At 41.5% G+C, this 12,193-nt stretch overlaps 1 protein-coding gene across 2 annotated transcripts in view; it reads right to left on the bottom strand.

Moving 5' to 3' along the window:
* Positions 1-599: 599 nt before the first annotated feature.
* Positions 600-12,193, bottom strand: part of CLN6 (CLN6 transmembrane ER protein) — a 68,899-nt gene continuing 57,305 nt past the window's right edge. For both annotated transcript variants that reach the window (XM_075346075.1, XM_075346074.1), the window contains exons 5-7: positions 10,896-10,951; positions 3,178-3,300; positions 600-1,372 (exon numbers count right to left, since the gene is read on the bottom strand). In XM_075346075.1, coding sequence (XP_075202190.1) covers positions 1,102-1,372; positions 3,178-3,300; positions 10,896-10,951 — 450 coding nt within the window. In that variant the 3' untranslated portion in view covers positions 600-1,101. The remainder of the gene's footprint in view (positions 1,373-3,177; positions 3,301-10,895; positions 10,952-12,193) is intronic.

The following is a 12,193-nucleotide window of genomic DNA, read 5'->3' on the forward strand; positions in this document are numbered from 1 at the left end:
CTACACATGTTTGGAGTCTACGAACTCGCACCGACTTCAGGAATCCCAACAACACATCAGGTTTTACCATATAGTGAACGCAGTGATTAAAATATCTCAAAAACAATCGTGCAATCACACTTTTTTTGCATTTGGAATTTCTTTGCTGTTTTTCAGTAAACTATAAGGTAAAACTCATGGTTTCATTTAAAAGTACAGCTCGTTCCGCAAAAAACGAGCCCTCATATGGCAAGATTGACTGAAAAATAAACAAAGTTACGGCTCTGAGAAGAAAAATGGAAACCCCCCCCAAAAAAAAACCAAAAAACGGAACACGCAAAATCGGCCGGTCGTGAAGGGATTAAGCTTACTTAGCAAAAACCTGCTGACAGATTCCCTTTGAGAGTGAAAGATCAATCCAGGAGGAGAAAGAAGCAGATTTCTCTGATAAGATATTACAAAGTTGTTTATATCTGCTCCCATCTCCTCCTGGATTGATCTTTTACTCATTATTCTACAGATTTTACACATGAATTAACAAAGTAAAAAAAAAAAAAAACTTTACCAATGAGGGTCAATCAATCACAATCCAAGTCTGCAAAAACGAGAAGACTTCACAATAAATAGAAAATAGAGCTTTTATTCTGAAAGAACCATCCACAGGTAATTGCAGAGATTTCGGAGATGACTTATTGCCCAATCTGCCCTCATGTTTGACAGATAACAATTCTTTGAAGATGCATTTCCACAACTGATTGTCTGAACAGGTCCTTAGATCATAAATCCCCTGTGCCAGTGCCGCGGGCAGCCAGCAATCCGTAGTAGAGGCAGTACACTGCCCTGTAAAGCGTACCTTGCCCTTTCTGCCTTCCTTGTAAAAGTCTGGTAATGTAACAGAGAACACAGTGCTGGAATAAAGCAAGTGCCATATACTAAAATATAATTATTCTGCATTAAAAATGGCAAAAAATCTACTACAGTAAGAAGAAAATCAGGCTCTCTCCTCTTACTTCCCTCTACTCAGGTCATACAGGGAAAATAATGGAAGTCTATAGTAAGTCCCACTCCTACAAGTGACTACAAAAGGGAAGAACCGGTCCGGGCTTCGGCCATGCTCCATGCTCAGTGCAAGCTGTTGATGTGCAGAGTATAAAACGCCCAGGGCTCGGGGATATATATTACTCCAGGGTATTTCTTCCGCAGGATTTTGTCATTCCATAACCACACGATCCAGACCGCTATGAGGAGCAAAGTGACAGAAAATGAGAAAAGCAGGAAAAGGCCATTGCTGTCCAGGCGCAGGCCTTTACGCTTCTGGTGCAAGATGAGAGCAAGCATAGCAAAGAATGTGAAGATGAAGATGATGAATATTTGCCCCTCAGTCACCAGATACCTGGAAGAAATAGTACAGGAAAACTAAGACAAATGCACCATACTCAGATTTATTTCACTATTCAGTAGTAGAAAATATGGGCCCAATTTTATTATGTACAGTGAAGGAAATAATTATTTCATCCCTTGCTGATTTTGTAAGTTTGCCACTGACAAGACATGAACAGCCTATAATTTTAAGGGCAGGTTAATTTTAAATAGTGAGAGATAGAATATCCAAAATAAAATCCAGAAAATCACATTGTATAAATTATATAAAATTATTTGTATTTTGCAGAGAGAAATAAGTATTTAATCCCCTACCAACATTAAGAGTTCTTGCTCCTACAGACCACTTAGACGCTCCTAATCTACTCATTACCTCCATTAAAGACAGCTGTGTTACATGGTCACCTGTATAAAAGACTTGTCCACAGACTGAATAAATCCGTCAGACTCTAACCTCTATAACATGGGCAAGACCAAAGAGCTTTCTAAGGATGTTAGGGACAAGATCATAGACCCGCACAAGGCTGGAATGGGCTACAAAACCATAAGTAAGACGCTGGGTGAGAAGGAGACAACTGATGGTGCAATAGAAAGAAAATGGAAAAAATACAAAATGAGTGTCAAATCGACATCGATCTGGGGCTCCATGAAAAATCTCACCTTGTGGGGTATGTATGATCATGAGGAAGGGGAGAGATCAGCCTAAAACTACACGGGGGGAACTTGTTAATGATCTCAAAGCAGCTGGGACCACTGTCACCAAGAAAACCATTGGTAACACATTACGCCGAAATGGATTAAAATTCTGCAGTGCCCGCAAAGTTACACTGCTCAAGAAGGCATATATGCAGGCCCGTCTGAACTTTGCCAACGAGACCTGGATGATTCTGAGAGTGACTGGGAGAAGGTGCTGTGGTCAGATGAGACAAACGTTGAGCGCTTTCGCCTTAACTCAACTTGCCGTGTTTGGAGGAAAAGAAATGCTGCCTATGACACAAAGAACACAGTCTCCACTGTCAAGCATGGAGGTGGAAACATTGTTTTGGGGTGTTTCTCTGCTAAGGGCACAGGACTACTTCCCCACATCAATGGGACAATGGATGGAGCCATGTACCGTAAATCCTGAGTGACAAACTCCTTCCCTGCGCCAGGACATGATGATGCTGGATGACCCAGCCACAACATTTTCAATGACCCCAAACATACAGTCCAGGTAACAAAGGAGTGGCTCAAAAAGAAGCACATTAAAAGGTCAAGGAGTGGCCTAGCCAGTCTCCAGATCTTAATCAATCCCATAGAAAACTTATGGAGGGAGCTGAAGCTCGAAGTTGCCAAGCGACAGCCTCAAAATCTTAATGATTTAGAGATGATCTGCAAAGAGAAGTGGAGCAAAATTCCTCCTGACATGTGCGCAAACCTCATCAACTACAAAAAACATCTGACTGCTGGGCTTTCCAACAAGGGTTTTGCCATCAAGTATTAAGTCTTGATTGCCAGAGGGATCAAATAATTATTTCTCACTGCAAAATGCAAATAAATTTATACAGCGATTTTCTGGAATTTATTTTGGGTATTCTACCTCTCACTGTTAAAATTAACCTACCCTTAAAATTATAGACTGTTCATGTCTTTGTCAGTGGGCAAACTTACAAAATCAGCAAGGATTCAAATAATAATTTCCTTCACTGTATACTGGATCTGTTTGTCAAGTATCACTTGGTAGACAGACCCTTACATCAAGGCATAAATCTGGTACAACCATGTAGAATATTTATAGGATAACTGTTTTATTAGGAGGAGAGCTATAAAGATACTTGCCAGTAATACAGGCTGCTAGGGAGCAGCAATGACCAGGCGGATAAAGGCATCTCACTTTCCCGTTTCACAGTCGTAAAGCAGCCAGAGAAGTAAATGAATAGGATGAGAAAAAATGGAATATACCTAAGAAAAAACAAACAAAACTTAATGACATTTTATACAGGTTCACAATGTGAAGGTTCTGAGCACCACTGAATTCTAAAAGGCTAAAGCGGGCTTTACACGCTACAATATATCTAACGAGATGTCGGCGAGGTCACGTCGTAAGTGACGCACATTAGGCATAGTTAGTGACATCGTAGCGCGTGACAGCTATGAACGAGCAGAAATACTCACCTTCTCGTTCATTGTTGACATGTCGCTCATTTTCTAAAAATCGAACGTCCAGTTGCTCAATGTTCCCGAGGCAGCACACATCTCTCCGTGTGACACCCCGGGAACGATGAACTGCAGCTTACCTGCGGCCGCCGCCAATGCGGAAGGAAGGAGGTGGGCGGGATGTTACGTCCCGCTCATCTCCGCCCCTCCGCTTCTAGGGGCCACTGTGTGACGTCGCTGTGACACAGATTGTCCCTCCCCCTTCAGGAAGTTGATGTTCGCCGCTCACAGCGAGGTCATATGGAAGGCAAGTACGTGTGACGGGGATTACAGCATTGTGCGCCACAGGCAAGAAATTGCCCGTGCCGCACAAACGATGGGGGCGGGTGCGATCGCACATGCGATCGCACGATTAATTGTAATGTGTAAAGCAGGCTTATGTGCGCACTTGGTTTTTTTTCTGCGTTTTGGCTGCATTTAAAACTGCACTGTCATTGATAAAATGCATGCGTTGTGCTTCCCCAGCAAAGTCTATGAGAAGTCAGAAATTTCCACGCGCAAGTTCCTCTTTTCTTAGACAGCATTTTGTTTATCAAATATTTGTCAGAATCATTGCCAAAAAAAAAAAAAAAGCAGCATGTCACTTTCTGTGCGTTTTGGTTGTATTTTCCACCCATGAAATGAATGAGGTGTCAAAACATAACCAAAATGTTTAGCTGTGCATTTTGGTTGCATCTTGTATGCATTCTTGTCAATAAAAATGCAGGTCTCTCTCTCTGTGTCGGTCGGTCTCTCTCTCTCCCCCGCTCTCATACTCACCGATCACCGGCGCTGCACAGCTGTCAAACTGCTCCTGCGGCTTCTCCTGCTTCTGAAAGTGCCATCCGCTCACTAGGCAATCTCATATTCACTGCTTCCCCCGCCCACTGCTGCCTATGATTGGTTGCAGTCTGACAGGCGTCGCTCAGCGTGGGGGCTCGTCTGACTGCAACCAATCACAGCAGTCGGTGGGCAGGTCTATATCGCGCAGTAAAATAAAAAAAAAAAACAAACAAAAAAAAAAACCACGACGTGTGGTCCCCCCCCAATTGATACCCAGCCAAGATAAAGCCACACAGCTGGGGGCTGGTATTCTCAGACTGGGGAGGCCTATTTTTAGGCTGCCCCCCAGTCTCAAAATATCAGCCAAGGATGGTTGACCTTAGGGAGATCAACATCCAACACCGCGGTGACACCATCACGTGTTTCTCAACGCAGTGATTCTAGAGCAATGCCCCCTGGGAAATATTAAAAACAATATTTCCCAGGGGGCATTGCTCTAGAATCCCTGCGTTGAGAAACACGTGATGGTGTCTCCGCGGTGTTAGATGTTGATCTCCCTAAGGTCAACCATCCTTGCTTATGTAGTCTTCTACTAGGCATTGCTCCCACTAGCCAGTTTCCTACTCCACACTGATAAGGGGCAAATACCCCGAAACAGCTGACTTTGGATGGATACCATGTTTTGGCATAGGTGGTTTCCTTGACTGGAGACTGCCCTTCCCATGGTTGTTCCTTCCCGGTGAAAGACCTGGCTATTTTCCTGCCAGCGTTGAGAAACAGGTTATGGTGTCTCCGCAGGCTTTCTTGTTTCAAAATATCAGCCAGCAGCCGCCCGGAATTGCTGTATCCATTAGATGCGACAGCCCTGGGACTCAACCGGCTCTTACCGAATTGCCCTGGTGCGTTGGCAATCAGGGTAATAAGGAGTTAATGGCAGCCCATACCTGGCATGAAGTCCTAGGTTAATCATGGCAGGCATCTATGAGACACCCCCCCATGATTAATCTGTAAGTGAAAGTAAATAAACGCATGCACCCAAAAAATCCTTTATTTGGAAAAAAAAAAAAAAAAAAACAAAAAAAAAAAACAACACCCTCTTTCACCACTTTATTAATCCCCAAACATCCCTCCAAATCAGACGTAATCCACAAGAGGTCCCACGCCGCTTTCAGCTCTGCTACATCAGAAGCTGACAGTGAGCGGCCATAGAACACGACCGCTCCCTGTGAGCTCCACGGAGCAATTGAAGTGAGTCGTGCCATCAGTGGTGACGTCACTTAGGTTACCCGCGGCCACAGGTGGAGTCCTCCACCTGTGACAGCAAGTCGCCCGAGTGACTGAAGTGAGCTGTGAGATCAGCGGTGCCCTCACTCAGGAGATTTGCGGTCACAGGTGGAGGACTCCGGCTGTGGCTGCGGTTAACCTGAGTGACAGCACCGCTGATCGCGCTGCTCACTTCAGTCACTCAGGTGATCTGCGGTCACAGGCGAGTCCTTCACCTGTGACCGCAAATTGGGCCACGACACAGAGACAGAGCCAATGACAGTGAACTCAGGTGAAGCTTTGACATCACTGCTGCGGACCCCACACTACTGTGTCCTGGCACTGACCTCAGAGGTTCAATCGAGGTCAGTGTCAGTCAAAAATGCATCCAAAACGCATGCGTTTTGGATGCATTTTTTTGTCAAACGCAGTGTTTACAGTCTGCCAGAGGGTGCATTTATTTGTCAAATCAAGAACGCAGCGTGCAGACATAGCCTAAAGGGTACTTTACACGCTGCGACCTCGCTAGTGATCTCATTAGCGATGTGAAATTCTAGATCGCAAGTGCGATCTTTTGAGATCGCACATAGGTTATTTTATGCATGTGCGATCTCGAAAGATCGCACTTGCGATGTAGAATTTCACATCGCTAACAAGATCGCTAGCGATGTCGCAGCGTGTAAAGTACCCTTAAGGCTACGTTCCCACGATGAGTTTTTGATGTAATTGGAAGATTTTTTTTTCCCCCAGAAACAAAGTCACACTTAACCAGGAGTTGGGTATGCTATAACAGTTCTTCCCTACTGAGAGTGAAATGCAAAAAATATAAATGATGGCGCAGTGTGTAACATATATAGATCAAAAACCGAAGAAGATATCAAGGTAATTATATTAAACCATAAACCAAAAAGACTCAATTACCTAAAAAAACATTTTTTATTTACATATATGCCACAAACAAGGTACACATATTAAAATAAGTGATGAGAAGAAAGGTGGGAATCAATACACTCTACTCCTCACCCTTCCTGCCATACAGGGGTCGGCGTCCTAAAGTTTACGGACGCCCCCGTTCCTCGTCGGCTTGAGTCCTATAACAGCCCTCCACTCACACTAGGAGAATACCGTGTGTCCTAATTTAAAAGTGGGTAAGGTGAAACACCCAAAAACAGACCCGTAAGGACAGTGTGTGACATTAGTTTAGTCAAGATAATAAATTTCTGTCAATAGATGTCATAAATTATATATGGGGGAGGTTCTGACTCAGTCGACTATCAGTCAAGAGGAAATAAGGATCATAAAAAACTGTTGTTGCATTTGTCCAGTTTTCCCCATATATAATTTATGACATCCATCGACAGAAATTTATTATGTCACACACTGTCCTTATGGGTCTGTTTTTGGGTGTTTCACCTTACCCACTTTTAAATTAGGACACACGGTATTCTCCTAGTGTGAGTGGAGGGCTGTTATAGGACTCAAGCCGACGAGGAACGGGGGCGTCCGTAAACTTTAGGACGCCGACCCCTGTATGGCAGGAAGGGTGAGGAGTAGAGTGTTGATTCCCACCTTTCTTCTCATCACTTATTTTAATATGTGTACCTTGTTTGTGGCATATATGTAAATAACATATATAGATATCATTGAATTCCTTATGGTACAATATCTGGTCACATCAGTTATTCCTGAATCCATTATTGACCATCTGGGGCGACTAATCACATTGGGCATAATCGAGAGTCTGAGGATTGCAATGAGATCCTTGGAAGAGTCATACGGCCGTGTGACTGCGCCCTATAGTGATACTTGGTTGTCATTGTCTCGATACCCACTGAGGGGACAGAATGGTTGCAATACTTCTATACTTTGATATATGCTGTTCATGACTAGGTTATAAGACACTTGGCTATACACTATTTGCACATGCAATGTGCTCATCCTTTGTCAAACCAGGGGGACAAAAAGACCCACAGATGGGTGTCTGTCAATTTGATATTATTAACCCCTTTACGACATCTGTCGTATATGAACGGTGCATGTTGGAAGCAGGTGTATGGAGTGGCTTCACGAGGTGAGGTCATACTATACCAGACAGTTAATGGCTGTGGGTTACAGCCAGGACCTGCCACTATCAATCATAGGTGGATTGTAGCGCCTTTTGCGATAGTTAACCTGTTCAAGTTCGACAGTGATATTTAACACGTGCCGCCATAGGGGTACGCCCATCAGCGCACTCGTGACGTGATCGCGGGTCACCAATGGGCGGCTATGACAGAAGGGGGTCTGCTGAAGACCTCTGTGCTCTTCATAGCCGTGCTCCTTGGAAGCCTGGCTTCAACAGGAGACTGCAATATTTACTATATACAGCATTGCTGTGGCCTTGCAGTATATAGCACAAGCAGTTAGATGATCACAGGTTATAGATCCCTAAAAGGGACTCAAAGCAGTAAAGGAAAAAACAAAAACCAAAAAAAAAAGTCAATATGAAAAAAAAAACACAAAAACAAAAACTAAAGTTCAAATCACGCTGTTTTGTCCCATAAAAAAACAAAAACAAATGTGGTATCGCTTGCACTTAGAAAAGTTTGATATATCCCTTTCAAAATATAAAATAATGAACAAGATTGGTAAACACTCTGAACAAAAAAATAAAAAAAAATTCAAGAACGCCAAAATTAAGTTTTTTTTAATTTTAGCAATGCCATAAAAAATGCAACACACAATCAAAACGTCATATTTATCCCAATATGGGATCAATAAAAACAGTGTAAAAAAAAAAAAAAAAAAAAAAACACCCCCAAAAAACAACAACAACCCATCACAGAGCTCCATCGACAGAAAAATGTAAATGTTAGGGCCTTGGCGACCTTAACATTCTGTTTTGTTTTTTAATACCACTAAAATAATAAAACTGGTCATATTTGGCATCAATTGAATTGCACTGATGAGGAGAGTCATATTGCAAGGTCACTTTCACCACAAAAAGTTCAATGAAAAACAAATTCCCAAAAAGCCCAGTTGAAATTGTGTCTGTTTTTTCTTCACAAATTTCTTCAAGTTTGGATTTATTCTTTTCCCCCGTTTTACAGCATGTGAAGTGGTAAGATGAATAGTATAACTCAAAGGGTGCACATACACCGCACCCAGAACTGCTCGTGGTTCTGGGTGCACATTGGACCTGACAGGTTCTCTTTAATAATGATTTTATAGCAGATTCGGCAGCACTTTGGAGACAATATCAGACATTACAGTGTAACAATATTCAACAGATACCGTATTTTCCGGACCATAAGACGCACTCCCCCCCCCCCCCCAAATGTTGGGGGAAAGTGGGGGGTGCGTCTTATGGTCTGAATGTGGCTGCGGGGAATGAGGTGCTGCGGTAGAGCGGGTCATCGGGGGCACGAGCAAGCTGTAGCAGCTTGCCGTGACCACGTGAGCCCGCTCATTTAATATGCATGCCCATCCTCCTGCCCATCATCTCTCAGTGCTGAAGTCAGCGCTGACAGGTGGGTGGGGTGATGGGTGGTGAATGCGCGCATATTAAACAGCCTGCCCGCATGATCACCCCTGGCAACTACAGCCTGGAGTGATCATGTGCGGCTGTATTCACTGCCACCGTGCATCATTATCAGCGCGGGGTGCGGTGAATCAGTGTACTCATCAGTCACCGTGTGTGGAGCCGTCCCCCTGCAGCATCGCGATGTCTTCCTGTCTGTCCCGGTCAGCTGATCTGTGTAGAAAGCGGTGAGCACAGCGATGACGTCATCGCTGTGCTCACAGTTAGCGTCCACACAGATCAGCTGACCGGGACAGACAGGAAGACATCGCGATGCTGCAGGGGGACGGCTCCACACACGGTGATGGCTCCACTCAGCGGCGCTGCAGCTGAGACAGAAAAGAAGATGATCCATGCTGCATGGAGTGAGGAAAGGGGAGTATAAACGTTTATATTTTTTTTCTGTGCCACAGGATACAGGCCATATACCAGGATGGGGGTATTTTATGAGCAGGATGGGGGTATATTATGAGCAGGATGGGGGTATATTATGAGCAGGATGGAGTAGTCAAACTACGCAATTTCTCAAGGCCCCCATTCTGTTATGCATCCCAGAGTTTGTATTCTGAGGTTAAGATTGTTTAAGGTCCTCTGGTGACTTCACAGTCATGTGACCAAGATGTAACCAAATCTTAATTGCAGGAGTCTAAATGAACCAAACAGAAGACATGGTGGTATGCAGGACTGGCATTAGGGGGAAGGGAGAGCAAAACTGGGCAATTTCCCAGGGTCCCCATAATTTCCATCATAATATGGTAAGTCTTCTTAAAGGACCTTTGTGACTTCACAGTCATGTGGCCATGATGTTAGCAGCAAGGGTTACTTAATTGCAGAAGTCTAAAGCTGAAGAGGAGACACAGGCTGGTATGTATGTGTAAAGCATACATACATACATACATACACACATATACATGCTCTATAAACACACAAATATGTGTAATAGACATAAGAAACTCAAGGGCTAATTAACTTAACAAATTTTTTTTTTTAAATCTACTTTGCATATGTTTGCCTGCATTTTTTTATGTTTGCCATTGTGGGCAGAGTTGGGGATTCCAGATGCCTTCAGCTGACTCATTGACTGCAACTTTTTAAAGAGTGATAATTGTTTTTACGCAAATACCTGCACCCCGCCACGGAGTGATTTTATGAACTTCAGAAACTTGTGTAACATTTTAGCAGAACATATGAATTTTTACACTAAAAAAACCAAAAGAAAAATGCTGAAAAAGAAGGATAAATGACAAAAAAAAAAAAATAAAAGAATTTTTCATTTTGTCCAAAATTCACTAACTATGCGTGCCATAGTGAAGAATTTGGCGCAAAATAGTTGTCGAGTATCACAAGACAGAAAAGTGTCTAATACCACCCCCCCCCTCCGGAAATGACAAATCGCACACGACCCGGTACCCCTGTGACACATAGCAGTCGTCGATCAGATGATAGCAGTAATACAGGAGTGCTTAGTTGTGGAGTTACACAGCACAGATCAGTAAACTGCTTTGTGGCTGCGTCAGGTACTGCAAATCTCCCTCCTGTTCAAATCAAGGCACCCAAAACTTTCCAAACACTTCCAGCAAAAGAGGAAAAGAAAGTCACGTCAATAATTAGTTTTCAAAGTGAAAGAAAAAGTAACAGTTTGGGGAATAAGGAGAATCTAACACAGGAATACAAGCCCGCCACCAAGCTGCACACCCGTATGAAAAGGACATTAGCTCAAATATTGCAGGTGACACAAACACCGGGTAATACTTACCACATGGAGTGACCCAAGTACTCATCATAGTAGTACAACAACTCAAAAGAGTCCACCTGGAATGTAAAGAAGGATGAAAATAAGAGGTACGGAGCAGTACATGACAATGGAATAACGCACATACGGAATGAAAGCGATGATCTCCCTACAATATATAATACATATTGAACCTTTTGGGTTAATAGAGATCCTTCATCCTCCTACTGCAGACTCATACAGTGTGTAAATATATTATAATATATATATATATATATATATATATATATATATAATATTATAATAATATATATATATATAATATTATAATAATATATATATATATATAATATTATAATAATATATATATATATATAATATTATAATAATATATATATATAATATTATAATAATATATATATATAATATTATAATATTATAATAATATATATATATATATAATATTATAATAATATATATATATATATAATATTATAATAATATATATATATATATATAATATTATAATAATATATATATATATATATAATATTATAATAATATATATATATATATATAATATTATAATAATATATATATATAATATTATAATAATATATATATATAATATTATAATAATATATATATATATAATATTATAATAATATATATATATATAATATTATAATAATATATATATATATAATATTATAATAATATATATATATATATATATATATATATGTCAAAAGTGAAGTAGATCCAGGTAATTAGATGTAATTAGTATTTACTGGTGCTGTGGTGTTCATGCAACTGATAGCTTGGTGACACAAATGTTAGTCCTGTTTCTTAACCTATATACAGTACAGACCAAAGGTTTGGACACATCTTCTCATTCAAAGAATTTTCTTTATTTTCATGACTCTGAAAATTGTATATTCATATTGAAGGCATCAAAACTATAAATTAACACGTGTGGGATGAAATGCTTAACAAAAAAGTGTGAAACTAAAAATATGTCTTATATTCTAGGTTCTTCAAAGTAGCCACCTTTTGCTTTCATTACTGCCTTGCACAGCCTTGGAATTCTCTTGATGAGCTTCAAGAGGTAGTCACCGGAAATTGTCTTCCAACAGTCTTGAAGGAGTTCCCAGAGATGCTTAGCACTTGTTGGTCCTTTTGCCTTCACTCTGCGGTCCAGCTCACCCCAAACCATCTCGATTGGGTTCAGGTCTGATGACTGGAGGCCAGGTCATCTGGCGTAGCACCCCATCACTCTCCTTCTAGTCAAATAGCCCTTACACAGCCTGGAGGTGTGTTTG

Source organism: Anomaloglossus baeobatrachus, chromosome 4 (genome assembly GCF_048569485.1).
Source record: "Anomaloglossus baeobatrachus isolate aAnoBae1 chromosome 4, aAnoBae1.hap1, whole genome shotgun sequence".
In the NCBI taxonomy this organism is placed as follows: domain Eukaryota; kingdom Metazoa; phylum Chordata; class Amphibia; order Anura; family Aromobatidae; genus Anomaloglossus; species Anomaloglossus baeobatrachus.